Source organism: Dreissena polymorpha, chromosome 16 (assembly GCF_020536995.1).
Source record: "Dreissena polymorpha isolate Duluth1 chromosome 16, UMN_Dpol_1.0, whole genome shotgun sequence".
Lineage (NCBI taxonomy): Eukaryota > Metazoa > Mollusca > Bivalvia > Myida > Dreissenidae > Dreissena > Dreissena polymorpha.
In genome coordinates, this window is record NC_068370.1 from 4,735,546 (window position 1) to 4,754,102 (window position 18,557).

General features: G+C 37.6%; 1 protein-coding gene across 1 annotated transcript; it reads left to right on the plus strand.

The window, feature by feature from the left end:
- The first annotated feature begins 460 nt into the window (after positions 1-460).
- On the plus strand, positions 461-4,785 carry LOC127862489 (uncharacterized). Its single transcript, XM_052401648.1, has 2 exons — positions 461-699; positions 3,234-4,785. The coding sequence occupies exon 2, from the start codon at positions 3,790-3,792 to the stop codon at positions 4,306-4,308; it is 519 nt and encodes a 172-aa protein (XP_052257608.1). The 5' UTR covers positions 461-699; positions 3,234-3,789; the 3' UTR covers positions 4,309-4,785.
- The last annotated feature ends 13,772 nt before the right edge of the window (positions 4,786-18,557 follow it).

Below are 18,557 nucleotides of genomic sequence, written 5' to 3' on the forward strand. Positions count from 1 at the left end.
TAATCTTGATTACGAAACAGCAGTGAATGTGTGCATGGATTATGTTGAAATTTAATGCCTCATATCTACGGTAAAGTTTTAAAATATTGTTCAACTTAGTGTTTGTTTTTGTTCAAACATAGAGCATGATTGTTTGTTAGGATCTTATATTCGCCGATCGGTCGACAGACGAAATTTATGAAAATTAATGCCTGACGATTAATAATGGTTTCACAGTATACAAATTTTTGGAGTGGAATCCCAACAACTCACATGATTCCATAAGTCATTGTTGGGCGATAGTCATTGTTGGGAATCCCAGCTCACATGATCGAGATTACTTTGGGAATCCAACATCTTATATGATACGATAGTCATTGTTGGGAATCCCAACTTGCGTGAACGGTATAAGTCATTTGTATGGGAACCCAACAACTCACATGACCGAATAGTCATTCGTTTTGGAATCCCAACTCACATCATTGTTTTTTTGAATCCCAACTCACATGAGAGATAGTCATTATTTTTTTGGAATCCCAAAGTCATGTGACTCTAGCGACCAATCGTAAATTGCAACGTCACCCCTTACATTTTGTGCACCAATGAGAAAGGACCTGTGAGTATAAAACAGCCCCGCACGGCTCATTTCTTTCTTTTCTAATCTGGAATAGGATCAGTTTAAACGATCGTGATTACTGTTGGATTACAATATAGACTAAGGTAAGCAACAATTATTTACATTATTTAAATATTATTGTCATGGACTTATGCCATTATATGCACATATGCAGAAAAACGGTACCTATACCACGTGACTTTTTCGGATCTGTGTCGGGAGAATAAAGATTGACCCAGTAAACATTCTTAAGGATCTCTTTTTAAATTTTTCACCATTTTTTGAGGGATAAAGTGGAGAGCGCGCGCATTCGAAAGAGTTTTCGATAGGTATCATGATCTTTTTAAACAAATAAGTAATTTTTCAGTAACAACCGCTTTTGTGGAATGGAATATAAATTGTTAAAAGTGCATAATAATGTGAGTATCGGTAACAATTCTTCTACATTCAAACATTTTATATCAACATGAGCAAGGTAGTGCTATAGTTACTCTAAAATCTATCCTTGTCATGGCACAATACTGTAGCGCCCAGCTCTATAGGGTTTGCTATTGTTTTTTCCTTATGTCAGTATAAATGAAGGCAAGTCTGTTTTAACGCTTTACTTTTTATTGAATTGCCGTTTGATGGCTTGTTTAATGGTAAAATATTTAAACAAATTATTGGCGTTCCTATGGGTACTAATTGTGCGCCACTTATAGCTGATCTTTTTTTATATTGTTATGAAAGCGAATTTATGTTAGAATTATCTAAAACTAAACAAGTAGATTTGATTCAATGTTTTAATCTAACTAGTAGGTACATTGATGCCATACTTAATTTAGATAATCCATTCTTTGCACAATATATTCACAAAATCTACCCAAACGAACTAGTCTTAAATCTATCGTGTCAATCCAATACAGACGCCGCGTATTTAGATTTACATCTCACTATTAATAATAATATGATTAAAACTAGGTTATACGACAAACGGGACGACTTTAACTTTGAAATAGTAAATTTTCCGTTCCTAGATGGCAACATCCCTAAAGGTCCTTCCTATGGTATTTACATTTCGCAGTTGGTACGTTATGCCAGAGCATGTTCATGAATTTAAGATGTTAATGATCGTAATCTTATATTAACGAAGAAATTGCTAAAACGGGGGTTTTTGTATCATAACCTAAGAGGTAAGTTCGCTAAATTTCACTCTTAGTATGGTGATTTAATTTCAAAATATAATGTTTCTTTAAAATGGCATTTAACTAATGGAATTTCCCATCCATCATTTTATGGGGATGTTTTGAAGCGTATCCGCAAGTTAAAATATGTTAAAGAAAATGTTCATATTAAACTTTTCCATTTAATTTACTCGTTTTTATCAAAAGGATATGATGCTTATGTACTTAAAAACACGTGCGTGATGGTTTTCGATTCACTTTATCTTTTGTCTCTTAAAATTTGGAATCATTAGTGATATAATCGGCATTTTTCACTGTTTAATTATATTTCGTCTTTGTGTCGTATGCACTTTATCTTTCGTCTCTTAAAATTTGGAATCATTAGTGATATAATGGGCATTTTTCACTGTTGAATTAAATTGTGTCTTTGTGTCGTATGCACAAATCTGCATAAAAACTACATTTAGATTCACAACGTACATCAAATCATTTCTGTCGTCAAATGTCATAACACCTATATACTGTTTGATTCCAAACTGCCCCTGGATTTTGTTCTCGTCATTATGTCATTATGGATTTTTGTGACGTCATACGACCGACTATCCCAGTTGTAATCTACATGCATAGGTCATTGGGTTTATAACGTTCCATTTTATTTATATTTTCTCTCTGATAGGCGTTTCTTGTTTGATTTAATTATTTTATTTTTTTAGCAGTCACATAAACAACCAAGCTATGTAATATGGAATTTTTACACCCATTATTGCTGCTTCTTCCTGTATTTGCGCGATGATTATCTGAGATATTAACTCCATGACGCTATATTCTCAAATCTTTTTCTATAAAGTAGGAATTAGTTGACAATTGTTAATAGTTTTATTTGATCGTTCGTCAAAAAGTTGTAACTCTGTTACTCTTGTATCTTCAATGCAATTGAGTAATTAAATAGTAATTAAATTGAATACGTTTTAATTCCCTTTAATTATTGTTTAATTTGAGTTACAATGCTATGACGTTAAATTTTATTTACACTTAAACGTATTTTGAATATTGCTGGGCCAAGTGTGAGGTTGAGCGCTCTATAACCAGGTTTAACCCCCAATGCGTTGCATTGACCGTTCCAAGGCGGTGACCCAAGCTTTATTCTTATTTGTGTTTATGTTGTTCTGTATTGTGTTGTATTGTGCTGTTTTGTACTGTTTCGGCAATCGTTCACTTGCCATTAATAAAGGACCAACTAATTGTTTGTAATAAGATTTCAATACTGCTCCAGCAGCTGGAGTTTCACTTCTTTATATTGTGATATAGCGTCAAATTTCAACAGTTCTTGGCATAAAATGTAAAAAAAATAAACAATGTATTTAATGTTTTGAGCGTCCACGTCGTCTTTAAAAGATAGCAGTCAACTAAAATAATTGCAATGACACAGTTTACGTGACACCTGTTGATAGTAAGGTAAAAATTATATTTTCCAGGGGTAGATGATGGAAACGCAGACAGACAAAAGGAATTCCTGGCGATGCAAACGTTGCGGCAAAAAAAATACGGAGGAGCAAATAATGGGCCATATCCTTAAGCACCATGTGACATTAGACCGGGTGCCATTTAGTTGCAGTATATGCAGTTTCAGATGCAACGACAATAAAACTTTGGTCCGCCATTTAAAGCACTACAGACGACACGTGGAGGAGGTAACCTCCCGGAAAGGCAGAATAAGTCTAGACAAGGTTTTGCAACGGTCTGAGAACCCATACTGGGTGAGCAAGACGGACATGGAGCCAGTACAAGGATTATATGGGTGCTCCACCATGTCTGAGTCACCAACAACGGAGAATGCAGGATGCGACGAAGAAGGCTTCTTCGCGCCTCAGAAGGAGGATGTGCTGTCAGCATGGCTTCTCGACACTTCCACCACTCCCTCTGCTCCAGAACCTGAAGCACTCTCAACCCTACAGTCATTTCGACGCGTGACTCCAACAAGTCATGGTTTCGCCGCCACATCCGTCCGAGTAAGTAAAACGGCCCAAAGAAATGTCTGCCATTGACATTCTGGGTAAGGCTGCAAAAGTAAGTGGGATGGTGCCTCCCCTGGACGTTTTGGCAAGTCCTGCCAAAATCGGCATTCCCTCTGATCGTACGTCCAGCAACCGTAACAGTAACGCCACACCACAAATGGACGAAAACATTTTGCATGAGCTTCTTCCTGAAAGTGACCGGGCTGACCCACTTTTTCAGGGCATAGATGAAGTACCCCGCAAAAGAGCCAGGGTTGAAGGGTCTTCTAGCGACGAAACGAGCCGTGAAGATCCAAGCAATGTTGTCACAATAGCCATTGGTGAGGCTTCGCAGATTATACTCACCGCGTTAGGCAAATCAATCGAGACCAGCGAGCGGACAAATGGATTGCTGTCGAACCTGGTAACGATAATGAATGTTCTGCAGAACGATGTTGGACGTTTTGAGCGGAAGGTAACATCCTTGGACCGCAAAGTTGAGATTCCATCTCCAAGGGCCCCAATGCTGAAAAGGGGAGAAAACAGTAAGAAATAAAAATGTGACTTTTGACTGACAGTTTCAAGTGTTAACTACATAATTTTGAGTGACAATTTTGGATTATTGAAGTGTTTAAAGTTTGATCATTTACTTAAATTTACAAAATTGAACTTGAACTTTGGCAACGGAGTGCCAACCTGTTTTCCTACGGAGGGGGTAATGATGTTCCTTACACATTGTTGTTCAGTTAACGATATGTACATCATAGACATGTAGCGTTCATTGTTTTAATGTACTTACCTGTTTACTTTATTTCCTGAGCTTAACATTTTCCAATTCATCTGAGTGTCCACATCTCCATTATTTTGTTGATAGTAACAGCGAGACATCGGCGAGAAGGCGGTTTCATAAACGCATACTTGCCGATTGAGAATCACATGCCAAAAAACGTTAAATATTTCCATTAGAATTGTGTCCTTTTGGCTTTTGTGTATATAATACAAGGTTATTAAAATTAAATGCTATTATATCATTCTTCTGTGTTATTATTTTGTCGCAGTGCACTTCTGATTTTTGGCAAAAATTACCAATAAAAGTACTACAATGAAAACATCATATGATCACAAAAACGATATAGTACACAGTTTTTAACACTGTCATTTAACCATATTTCAGATTTAAAAATGTTTCATTGAAAATAAATGAACATTACCTATAAAACAAAATGATGTACACAAAAGCACTCAATATGGCATATAGAAGATCACTGTACGCATTATCTCCCCTGGCAGATCAACAGTTGAAGCATCTTTTCACAAATTTGTACAATTGTACATTTATCCAAGGGACACACTATGCAATAATTGTTTTTGATTTGATTACATTTTTTATGAAATACTCGATAGTGACCCCCTATTGGTGTGACCCTCTATTGGCGAGTTTACTGTATACCGCAAGTAACCCTTAAAAGGGGAGTTCATTAGGGTTCGCAACGGCGCACGGCGTATTGTAATGAACATCACTTTATAACGTGTCTCATTCTAAATCTACTCCCTTTTCCGGGGTGAAATTATCGCGGAAAAAAAAGCGGATAGACCGCGGTTTTCATAACCGGGGGAATCTCAATTTCGTTTTAAAGGAGACAGGCGGTTATTTCACGCGAAGCTTTGTAGCAGAAAAAAAAGGTTGCGTGGAAAAAAAAATTAGGTTAGCTTTCCCGTTTTTCTTTTTTAAGTGTACTTTTTTTATTCACCTAAGCTTTTCCGATTTCGTTCCCCGGTTTTGAACAGCGGACTCGTTTCGTAGCGATGGGGTTGGAAAAAATGCCAACCGGTTTTTCCGTTATACATTTTTTTTTTAACCGCTGAGGTTGATAGTCGGAGTGGAGTCCTGGCCAGTGTGTGCGTAACGATCTAGGGCGAAGTTGCAAGTCAATACAAAATGAGGCGCTATAAAGCAATTTGTCCTCGACGATCGTGAAACCGCCGGCTGGGGGAGATACGAGATCATTTAAAGCTTTTGTTCTTACCGAACGACCCGGTTTCCACTAAATTCGCAAATCTCTCTCCGAGTTAAGTTGGCTTGTATTTCGCCGGTGCAACGAATTTTCTTGCCTTCGAGGCTTCTACACACCCCTTTTTAATGGGAAAGGTCTTTAAAAAGTTAATTTTAAAAAACAAAACATCATGCTGCTCAATTTTTTCGCGCATGGCACGATTTTTAAGCTAGCCGCTTGTTGTATGCTGCTCGATTTTTTCGTGCATGCCATTATTTTTTGGTGACACACTACTATTTTTTCCCCGAAGCGAAAATGATAGTTTAGAAAATGCAAACGGCATGCTGCCCGATTTTTTTGCGCGAACCTTCTGATATTTCACAATAAACGACCTGCCGTTATTTACACGCGAACCTTCTATTTATCAGTTGCTGATGAACTCTTCGCAGTGAGCCACATCTGAAATTCATGAACTCTTCACCACATTCGCGCTAGCGGACAACTAATGTAGATAGAGGGATTTAACACACAAATACTTGGCTAAAAGTCATTAACACTGTTTTTGTCTCTAAACATTTTTCACTACTCCATTTTTATAGAAAGTCCGATATCGTTAATTTAATAATGAGGGTATTGTTCAACAAAAAATTGTCCTGTTTGTCTTGTGGGATGAATTGCGGATATCTGACGCTTTCGTTGGTCGTGTTGGGCCACGGTCTCGCCCAACGGGGCCTCGACAAATCCGCTCGGCTCATAACGGTCAGTAGCTCCCCGCCGAACTGATGTAGTACCTTTATGGAATGTTTTAAGTCGGCGGGCCATTACAAAAGGTTGTCGAACTTACCGCTGCTTACGCCGGCTTACGTCGTACCTTTACTGTCACCGTCGACGTTCGGATAAAACACGTCGTATAAACTAAAGCCGTACACGTCACTCCAAAAGTTCGAACCGGTGAGTTTGGCGTCGCGGCTCTTTTTCTTCGAGAATTTGTCGATTATCCACACGAAATCGCCGGTCGGCATGCTACCGTCCGCGAAATGCACGATGACATTCTTTAACCACCCAACGTCCTCGGCTGGAATCCCACCCAAAAAAAAATCGCGTGATCGATTGGTTTTTTCCAATTTTGGGGTGGAATCCCAACAACTCACATGATTTCCACAAGTCATTTTCTGGAATCTCAACTCGCGTGATCCGTTGTGGAATGCCAGCTCACAGCGTTTTTCCGAAAGAAAACCCGTGGTTAGACAAATTTTTGGGGTGGGATCCAACAACTCACATTATTCCATAAGTCATTGTTCGGCGTTAGTCATTGTTGTGGGAATCCCAGCTCACATGATCGAGATTTCTTTGGAAACCCAACAACTCATATGATACAGTAATTGTTGGGAATCCCAACTTGCGTGATCGGAATAAGTCATTTGTATGGGAACCCAACAACTCACATGACCGGTCATTCGTTTTGGAATCCCAACTCACATCATTGTTTTTTGGAATCCCAACTCACATGAGAGATCGCGTGGTCGATTGTTTTTTCCATTTTTGGGGCGGAATCCCAACAACTCACATGATTTCCATAAGTCATTGTTGGGAATCCCAACTTGCGAGCTCCGTTGGGGAATCCCAGCTAACAGCGTTTTTCCGAAAGAAAAATCGTGATTATACAAACTTTTGGGGTGGAATCCCAACAACTCACATGATTCCATAAGTCATTGTTGGGCGATAGTCATTGTTGGGAATCCGTACTCACATGATCGAGATTTCTTTGGGAACTCAACAACTCATATTATACGATAATCATGTGAGTTGTTGGGATTCCGCCCTAAAAATTGAAAATTTCAAATAATTACCCAAATACAAAATTGGAGCTTGTATTTGACAGGACTTCGACATATTTATACAAAGAACAATGTATTCCATTATCAACGGAGATCGACCTCAATGGCACTGCTAAATTGATGAATATCGAGACGACTTTAGACGGGGAAACATCCTTGTTCAGATGTCTAAAGAACTTGAAACGATAATATTTTAATGATGTAGGGCATATCATTATGAATACTTAACACGCACATGTATGGCATGTGAAAAGTACAAATATATTCATTACGATTCGGCGGAAAGTACATACCTAAAATCAAGAGTTAAGCCCAAGTCTCACAATTGCCGGTAGAGCCCCGGTCCATCCCGGTTTGCTATCGCCGGTCGACCGGCAAGAACCGGGATGATTCATAGAAATTATTTAAGGCGGTCACGCTATGTCCCGGTGCCGCCCCGGTTGAAGCCGGTCAACAGCCCGGCAGAGTCCCGGTCAACCCCGGACTGGCTACGGTTTATCACGGGTAAACCCCGGCAGAGCCCCAGTAGTCGCCGGTTATGCCCAGGTTGAGCCCCGGTGAAAGCCAGCAGCGTCCCGGCAGAGCCACAGCAGCGTCACGGCAGAGCCCCGGTATAAGGTAACTCCTCCGGCACTCACCGGGGTATACCGGCATTAGACCCCGTCAAAGGTACGGCAACGCCCCGGTTTAACCCCGGTCGTCGCCGGTAATACTCCGATGGAGCCCCGGTGAATGCCGGTGTGCGTCCCAGCAGAGCGCCGGTTAACTAATGTACCGTAGCTATATCAGGACTATGCCGGCATTCATCGGGGCATTGCCGTAGCTATGCCGGTGTCTACATGGGCCCCGGTGGAGCTATGATGCCGTCCCAGTTGTTTCTGGTGCCACGTCGGTCGTTGCCGGTCCTTCCCGGAGACTGCCGGTTCATCCCGGAGGTATTTAACATTTTATACTTTCCCGTTTATCCCGATAGAGCCCCTGTTTATGCCGGTAGATACCGGATCACGCACCGGGGCTCCGCCAGCGTCATAGCGAGACTGGGCCTTTACGGTATGAAAAAACTGATCCTCGATGTTCAAAGTGCACACAGGGCGCCCCAAACGCCCATCAACCACGTTGAGTTGCTTAAATATGATAAGTTTACAATTGTGAAACATTTATTTGTTTAAAGAAGCTGCTATTATCTGCAAGATTCATCCACCACCACCAATCAAGAGAAGTGTACATGACTTCACGACGTACACCCCACCCAATAATCGGAAATAATGAATGATTCGGGTAAAACCGCATTGGATTACGCCCCCTAACTGCATTTGACAAAAACATTTCACAGCTGTACTTAACCGGCGTCAACATCTAATCAGTCACACCAAAACAAAAAAATAAATCATCGAAAAATAAGAATATCTTTTAAAATTAAACGTTTATTACGTAAGCAAACAAAAACGTATAATACTGATTTTTAAACATACCAATTTTTCAATAATTATGCAGGAAGTACTATCCAGAAAGTGGATATATATATATATGAAGTTAAAGATTAATCAAAATAATCAAGAACACTTAGCTGCTTCAGACTGAAATGAAAATACTCCCATCGACTTGTTATGTTATGAAATCGACATACCGGTTCGGTCGGAATCCATTTTAAACTGATTGGCGGGTGCATACAGCATCGGATAATATGGCAGGTTAAACATAGATTTTACATCCGGTGATGCTGGTTTTGACACCCGACGCATATTTACATTTATGAATGAAAGGCTTCATGGACGTTGACGTCGCTCTTGGTTACCAGAAAAATTCCCACGCACGGATTTCAACCGTCATTGTTTACAATCAATTAAGTGCACGAGTACTGTAATTGGTATAACGTTTTTTAATGGTGTATGTCCAGCGCGTGTGCCGAAAAAAAAGGGCCTGATGTATTTTTTGTTCAGCTCTATAATTTTTATATCAAATCTCTATGCAACAATGTCAGTGAACATTAATCCGATGTTAATTTTTGAAAATATAAATTATAAATATAATTAGATCCATGAATTATGGATCTAAAACGGAGCATTAATCCGCATATAAAAAACAGAGGGCGTATTGCATATTAGTTCGGAGACAATATCTTCCAAATGACCAACAGCTTTTTCATATGTGAAAGAGATTAACACGAAATACCTACACATCTATAATAAAGTTTATATGCGTACTTCAATATATAGTTTTTGTGTGGTGCAATTTAAGTGTTTTCTTAATACACATATGGCATAGCTGTTGGTCATTTGGGAGTCATGCTATGCTGCTTAAAGTACATAAAGATGCATACCTTAATTTAGATTTAGCAAAATAAAACACTAGGTATTTTCCAAGATCCATAAGAGTCAAATATATACGAGACGCAGGATCGTAATCGTGCGCAGCGAGACTTGCTCATATAGAATTGAACCTCTAGTTGCTTTCTTTCGAAATAATTTCATGTCTCCGAACTAATATGCAGTTTGTCGGCAGGTTTTTTGTATAATTCTCCAGTAAAATGATTAATACCGTCGAATGTCTTATATTACACACACTAAATGTTGGCGTTAAGTACGCGATAAAACATATAATAATAAAAAATAATAATTTAATAATTAATAAAAAAGATAACTATTGATTTCTTCAGGTGAAAATGTTTTCCAAAATATTCGCACCAATGCGGAAATTTTATCACGACAGTTATTTTGCATACCGGGTAAAACCTTATAACATAGGAAATTGCTGTTTATCATTTGGAAGTCAGGTCCCAAAATGTGCTTAAATGCAAGTTAGTTCCAAAAAGGGGGGTTAACCCGTTATAATTCGGCATTAAATGAATTAAAAGACATAAAAACGCGTCATGATAATAAAATAATCTTGATTTATTTTATGAAGACGCGCAAATCAGTATACGTTTTAATGAAAAATTACAATGCAATTAATGCAAACAATTGGAAAGTATTGACCCACTGAGAAAAAAAATACGTCAGATTACGACTCATGCATTGCAGTAGATGTATTTTTAAAGTGCCAGAGTACGTTGTTTGATAAGTACGTGTGAGCACAATATTGGTAAGGCGGGGAAGGGGGAGGCGGGGCGTATTTTTATAACCCGATACGGTAAATACATGGAAATTAATTACAAATGAAATGAAATAAATGAAATTTTATTTTATTTAAAAAGAATATTCAAATTTTAATTTAATGTGGTTTGCTTGATAATTATATGGAATGGTCATTGATACCAATGGATTTATGAGAACAAAATATGTTGTACATTCTTTGTTAGTCTTAAACACAAAGAGACCGGCATAGGTTTCTCTACTGAATATCTGCTGAAATTCTTTTTTTAAATTGAGATAAACTTTGAAAAAATTCAGGCCGTAGTAAACACTTTTATTGAACAGTTCATATATACATTTCATACATACCTTCGTCATAAGCTGAAATTTTAAGCATGTTTCTTAATCAAGTATCAATTTGAAATTAATGCAAAAAACTATAGGTTGAACAAAAAATGATTTATTGGTATTCAACTGTCTCGGCGATGTTATCTTTATTTCTAAACTGATATATTTCTTAATACAATTTTCCAAATAAAATTTATAATTTTAAGATTGAACTGCGAACAGAAAACACGTATTTCCATCATGCTTTCAATACAGATACATAATATATGAAAAAAACATTTTGAATTCAAATCTACGAGAGAGGCGCACATGCATTCTTTTCAATGTGGATGTCCCCATTTTCGATAAAAAGCGTTTACTGGTATGCCTGTGACACCAAATGCCGCTGACCGGCACATGTGTAGATAAGATAAAAACGATAAGATGCGTCATCTTAATCACTTGACTGAAATATCGGTTGCCGCAATGACACGAATCTTTGCTGCAGCACGGCAATTATTACGTATAATCCATAATCCAACTTCTACCGTGCAAACAAACACACACAGTTTCGTTTTCAAGTCTTCTGTATTGTATGCAGCTTACAAATTGTAATATGTGAGTGGGTGTGTTTGTAATTCAGAGTTTAATTACAGGTGGTCTTCACGAATACATGATGTGCTCTTTCATGGGAAAATATTTAATTTTGAGTTAAAGTAGGTGAAATTTATCTCGGCTGTCCGGGTGTTCGTCAAAGAAATAATTGATCCAAATAGACCAGTGCGTGATGGCCTATGAGACCTTAATATGCACTGGTGTACAATTAATAAATTGTATTATGCATAAAACCGACAAAATTCAATCCTCATCTGAACATAGTTGTCCACGCCCCGCCTACTCGTTTACGGCATTGATTAACTCTGCCTGTTCATCTCTATTCACCGCTGACATCGACTGCGCATGCGTAGAGATTAATTAATCCCTTGCAGAGTTGAATTCATCCCTTGCGCTGAATTCATCTCTTGTAGGGATTAATTCATCTCTAGCGATGAATTCATCCCTTAGATAGCTTAATTCATCGCAATTTATCCCTAATAGAGATGAATTCGGATGAAACGGGGTGAAAACGGATTAATCCCTAAAATCGGCTGAATGAGGGTTACTTTTTAGGTATTCTTAAGAGATTAATCCCGGAACAAAATCCCTAACCCCACTGTACTGTGCGACACCCATGGTATTTATCGTACGGTGACACGAATTACCTTTATCCGGCTCTCAGAACCATTTTTTGACGGCCTCAACCCCGTTGCAAACGAAACCGCCGGCTGGGGGAGATACGAGATCATTTAAAGCTTTTGTTCTTACCGAACGACCCGGTTGCCACTAAATTCGGAAATCTCTCTCCGAGTTAAGTTGGCTTGTTTTTCGCCGGTGCAATGAATTTTTGTTTTCCTTCGAGGCTTTTTGCCACCCATCCCTTATTATGGGAAAGGTCTATTAAAAATGAATTTAAAAAACGAAACATCATGCTGCTCATTTTTTTTGCGCATGGCACGATTTTTCATCTAGCCGCTTTGTGTATGCTGCTGTCCGTGACACAACATATTTTCATTCGATCGCTAGACCTCGACCAAAGCGCACCTACAAAAAAAGTTTATTCCCACTATTCGTGAACTGCGCGAAGTTTTAAACGCCGTTCCGCCCATAATCGACGAACGATTAGAATCGGTGCGATCGGACATCGCGACTGTGCCGGTTTTTAAACAAGTTATAAAAGAGCGCTTCGCCACGCCATCATGCTGCGGTAAAGAGTGCTTTTCGGAAACTAGCGTGTCGTTATCCTGTGAATATATGGTTAAGATGATGCGAGGTGAAGAAAATAAAACGTATAAAACAAAAAAAAGTGTTTTATTCTCCCTTATTGATTAGAAACAAATATAAAATGAGGGACAAACCGCAATCGGATCTAAAACAGTATTGCCAAACTCGAGCGCAAAGGCGCTCTTCGTTTCGTTTTTTCTGCAGTTCGCAAAAGATTCCGCACAGATTACCGCGAAAGTTCGCGTTTTCCTTTTTTCGCAAGCGCAAAACACGTTTCTGGTATGTAATTGGTAAGATTGATCTAACACCTTCCGCTTATATACAACTAAAAAGTTCAGGATGAGTATACTTGTAATTAGTGTATCTTGCGCAATTTGGATAGAATGACGTCTCGGACTGCGTTTTTAAAATCGCCCACGATCATGTACTGCGGGTTTTTGTTGGCGAATTTGTCTTCGATCGTCACTTAATGATACCCAATTCGCCATTTCTTACGTGGCCTCGCAATTGTGTTACGCAGGCGCCCAACGAATAATTTCGACCAGTTTTTGTCCGGAGGCTGTCCGCGCGGTTTAAGGTGTATCAATCCGTTACTAGGGACGATATCGTTGTTGTACTAGCCAATAATGAGCGGTATCAGCGGCTTCGACATGGCGCTCGTACAGTTTTGCTCGTTGAAAAAGTATCCGCTCTCGCGTATAATGACGGCGAACTCGCGCGCGTCCTTCATGTAACTATTGATGGTTTGATTATTGAGAAACGCTTTGATTGCGGAGGAAACGCGAGGCACCAAAAACGGCCTGTCGAAATTTTCCACGTTCACGATGTGCGTATTGTCCAATCCTTTGCCCAGTTTGCCATTTGACCCGAGTCCTTATTTACTTTCAAACTCGGCATTTTGATGATAAACGGCGTCCCCTACGGAAAACCCGGATCGCCGATTTATTATTTTTCAGTTGGCGTTTTCCTAGAGTAAAAATAGTGCCGTCACGGCCATATACCGGTAATGAGACTAGAAAACGTGTCAACGTTATCGGTTAGGCTGCGCGGTCCAAACACGCCATCGCTTAGTAGTACTATCTCGTACTGTTTGAAAGTGCCCGCATTTACGCCGCTTACCGATAAACAGTTCCCCATGCCCGGACAGCTCGTTCGTGACCCTGAAGCGATTTTAGCGGTACAGGATCCGATACGCGAACCTCTTTACCATAGTATTCGTTCATATCGCGGAGGTAATCGCCTTCGTAATACTTGTCGACAAACTTTTCTCTTGTCGCGTTCACCTCCGTTTCTGAGGTTGAAAGTTTTGTATTGCTAAATAGTAGCGCATGGCTGTCTGAATTCATAAAGCAAACGGGTAAATAGACGGATTGTACAACAGAAAAAATGGTAAGAAAGTCCTTCGACTAGGTGTTAAATTATTAAGTCTAAAACGAGAATATGACGCAAGACTTCGTGGCCTGTTAAAGACAACTGTCACAGGAAAAAACATATGAAAATGTAGACATTGTCGTTATCGAATTTAGAAATCACCTAATTAATGCAAGATGCATAACTGCATATCAAATAATGTCGGTGTATATATTATACAAATGAGCAAAAACGATCCGTTCAATAAATATAATATTGTCTGACTGTGCTATTTAGGATTGTACGAGTTGATTGTGCGATGTTGTATTCCTAAAACACGCTGTGTACAAAGTGGAATGCGATGTCACACAATCAACGAATGCAATACAACAGAACGTTACAGCAGAGTGCTGTAATATTCCGTACATTATATACAACCCTTCGAAAACACCTAATCTAAAATATTAATGAAAACAAAATTGAAATCGAAACATTGAAAAACATGTTGTTAAAATATGCGCATGAGTATTCAGCTTGACGAGCCCAATCCTTGTGTCTTGTGCTTGTCTCAAAATGATCGGGATTTTTTACAATCCCGCTCGGAACGTTACTGTTATTACTATAGAATAAAGATCATCAACGTACTTCGCTTTTCTAGCCTTTGAATACTGAAACGCATCATTTCAAATTATGTCGTAGTAGTAAGTTTATTGTAAAGAAAGGCTTCCGGTCCATAATACAACATTTATACATAATATATATATATACAGATAACTCAAAGAGTTGTCCATATTTATATATTTACAATGGCATTTGACTGGATGAAAAAAAACATACTATAACTACAAGTATTACGTTCCATATGAAAAATGTATTAACTGGTTAACAAAGAATGCTATTTTTTAATGACAAACTCATTTTCATTGAACAGATCAGAGAAATTCAAAATTATGTGTCTGCAATGATACCAATTATACAAATAAGTTTGCCTTATTTCAGCATATTTAGATCATTCAACAAATACATTATATTCATCTTCTAATTATCACGGGTTCATTTTCCGATTGGCAATGTGCACATATTCTAAAATTTCTAGGTATTCCTTATTGTCTACCCAACTGTTTTTGAAACCTATGGCTCGAACAACAAAATCTCTCTAACGCTTGCCTGCTCTGAAATGGCATTTCGATGTTTAAATATCGTTCCGTGGTTAACAAACTTTTAAAGTGCCTGTAAGTATCACATCTAGAAGACTAAGAAGAGTCATATATGAGTCGCACAATTAGTCACACCTTGTATAAAAAATAGAGCATGAATAAATCAATATCACCAACATCCTGGGAGACCCGAATAAAGCCGAACCCATATTAAAAAAGAAGCTCCTTTACCACCGTAGCCCGATTTCGTCTTCCAGTATCATCTAATGACAGATTTCTGATCCGAATGTGAGTATTGGTGTAACAATGGCATCAAATAATTTAAAGAATTCTGTACAGCAGAAATATCCGAACGGAAATTTGTATTATTTAATGTGAAAGAATGCTTTTCGTCCCTGAGCAGGTAATTTAGTTTTTGCAGCCAACCAGCATAACTTTGGAGTATATAGGATGCCCATATATTTATAGACGGACGTTTCATTTACTTGACAATCATTGAAATACCATTTCTCATAGTGACGTAATGGATCCCCATTTCAAAATACAATTACTTCAGTTTTCTTTCAATTCAAACTCTTGCTTATTTAAGTACGAAATTCTGCAATAGCATTTATCCGCAACTGTAGATTTACAGTCTTATCTGCACAATTTGCAATATCGTCAACAAAATGTATACAAAATATGTCAGGGAAATCGTTTGTGAAAAATATTCCAGTATCAAACTTTTGCCGAATAAATGAATACAGATCATTTATGAATAAAGTAAAAATAACCGTCGAGCACAAGGCGCCTTGTCTGGTACCAATGTTACAAGCAAACGGGCTAAAAATAGCGCAGAGGCTCGTGCGTACATAACTTTTAAGTTTTTAATACATCGAGGTCTAGATCTTAAGTACGTTAATTTCCCTGGATTCCTTTACACATGAAGCATGTGAACAATTTATTATGCACCAAAGAATCGAATGCTTTTAAGAAATCCATAAATAACACATAGAATCTACCTCTGGCTTAGAAATATAGTTTTGCGCCAAGCTCTGGAAAATAAACATATTACCGGTAACCGAATATCCTGCAAATATCTTGTTAATAACGTGAACTAGAGATATACCTCGGTAATTTTAAGAATAACTTCGCGAACCCGATTTATATAAATGTACGATTATACTCTTACTACAAGCATCAGGTAGGTTCCAGAATATGCAGTCTTATTTAAAGTACATTTAAATTAGGGTTTATAACGAGTTAAGTATTTATGTAAAATTCCGCCTCGATCCCGTTTTACCAAAGACCTATAGAATACATTATCTATAGGTCTTTGGTTTTACCTAGCGATTTTCCGCGCTTCAGCTTAATGACATTTGTTTTTATTTCGTCGTCGGTATTATAAATTGACGAATTCAATATATAATCGACATGGTCGTTATTGTTCGCATTTGAATATACATCAAAATTCTGTAGTGGATTCTCTAATTCTTTAACTAGCAAAGATTGAAAGTATCTATAATCCACTAATTTGGATTGATAGATGCATGAATTGTTGCTGTAAACCTAATTCATTTTATATTTCTTTAACTTTTATCCTTTTAGCCCTTATGGTGTATTGTCGTACAATTTAATATTAAATTATAATTTAATTTTGAAACAGTCGTATAATAAATAAATTATAAAAAAAACACTGACAAAATCTTGTTTTAAATTTTAAAAATTCAAGGCTCTATAAAGGTGAGGATCCGTAATGATTTACCGATTTTTAAATATTTTTTCCTTATTTTATATGTAAAGGTTATCAAAAAACAATATATATATATATATATATATATATATATATATATATATATATATATATATATATATATATATATATATATATATATATATATATATATATATATATATATATATATATATGCTTTTGGACATTAGCATAAAAATATGAGCAATACAACTTGTTTTGAGCTCAAAATACAGTGTCCTCCAAGTCAATCGTGTTTACAAACAATCAGTTTATTTACATCGCTGTTTACTTGGGAGAGTGAAAGTGAATCAGGTCACCAAAAATATATCGTTAATAGACTGTTACCGTAAAAGCACGAGTTTAGACAAACCAGCTAATCACCCCGGTACAAACAACGCTGGTCCATTATACCAACCAATGATAGCTTCCTTTAAATAATAACGGTTTATACGGTGTGTGATTTTGAAAGGATTAAAAATGGGTCATTTGTACAAGCAGATTATTGGTTTTTTCCAAAAAGTTGTTTTTTTCCGGGATACATATATTTTCAACGTTTTCCGGTATCACTCACAAAGTAGGTCTCTTCTAAATTGTCAAAACGTTTGTAGTGGTCTAATAAGTTACTTTCTGATGGTAAAAAGTTGTTTAAAATAAAATTAAAATTGAATGTTATTTCGGCATTTTTTAGCATACGTCACCGCTTTGGGGCTACACATCACGTAAGTTGCAAAGTTGTAAACATTTCTTCCAATTATGAAACGGGTATATCTTCCATACTTCTTAACAACGTTGCACCTTAGCTGTGTTATTAGCATTTTTTATGCAATTGTAACTGAAATCCGGTAAAAATAAGACCCGTGTGTATGCAAAATAATTGGATTTGTCACCTTTATAGAGCCTTTAATTATTAATTTTATAATTAATTGCTCTATAAAATTATTAAGCGACGTGACTTTGGTATTGCTGAACTTTATATATTGGAATCCAGTTCGTCTGGAATGAATTAGTAGATTCTTGCATCAGTGGTAAGACGAGATATTTCAGTAAATTACTCCCGTGCGTCCTTCTAGCGGACAAAAACAAATGGTGCAGGTACTCAGAATGTTATACTATTCGATTATTCTGTTTATCGCGATGACGTCACAAAAGGGGCAGTCCCTTAGCGACGGTGAAAACAATGCCCTAGATACGGTCGATTTACTACGCTGATTGAGCATCTCTGCTGATAATTCGACAATTGCATTCCTATTGGGAAGTCGATAGGTAATTAAATGTCCTGTAATTGGTGTTTAAAATGTCTTTTAACTATTATGAAGGGTAAGATTGCACTTCGAAAGCCCGATATGATCAGAAAATAAAACTAATTGGACTAAATGAATGTCCGTACAAATCGCAAGCTGGATGTTGGAAAAATGACCCGACCAAGTGGCCAACGATCGAGTACGGCGACATTCATAATTTTCTCACTGAGACACCGGGTAAATTCGCTTATTCTGTAATAATGGGGGTATC

Coding starts and splice junctions, on each gene's coding strand:
- LOC127862489 (XM_052401648.1), top strand. CDS start 3,790: ATGTCTGCCATTGACATTCTGGGTAAGGCTGCAAAAGTAAGTGGGATG.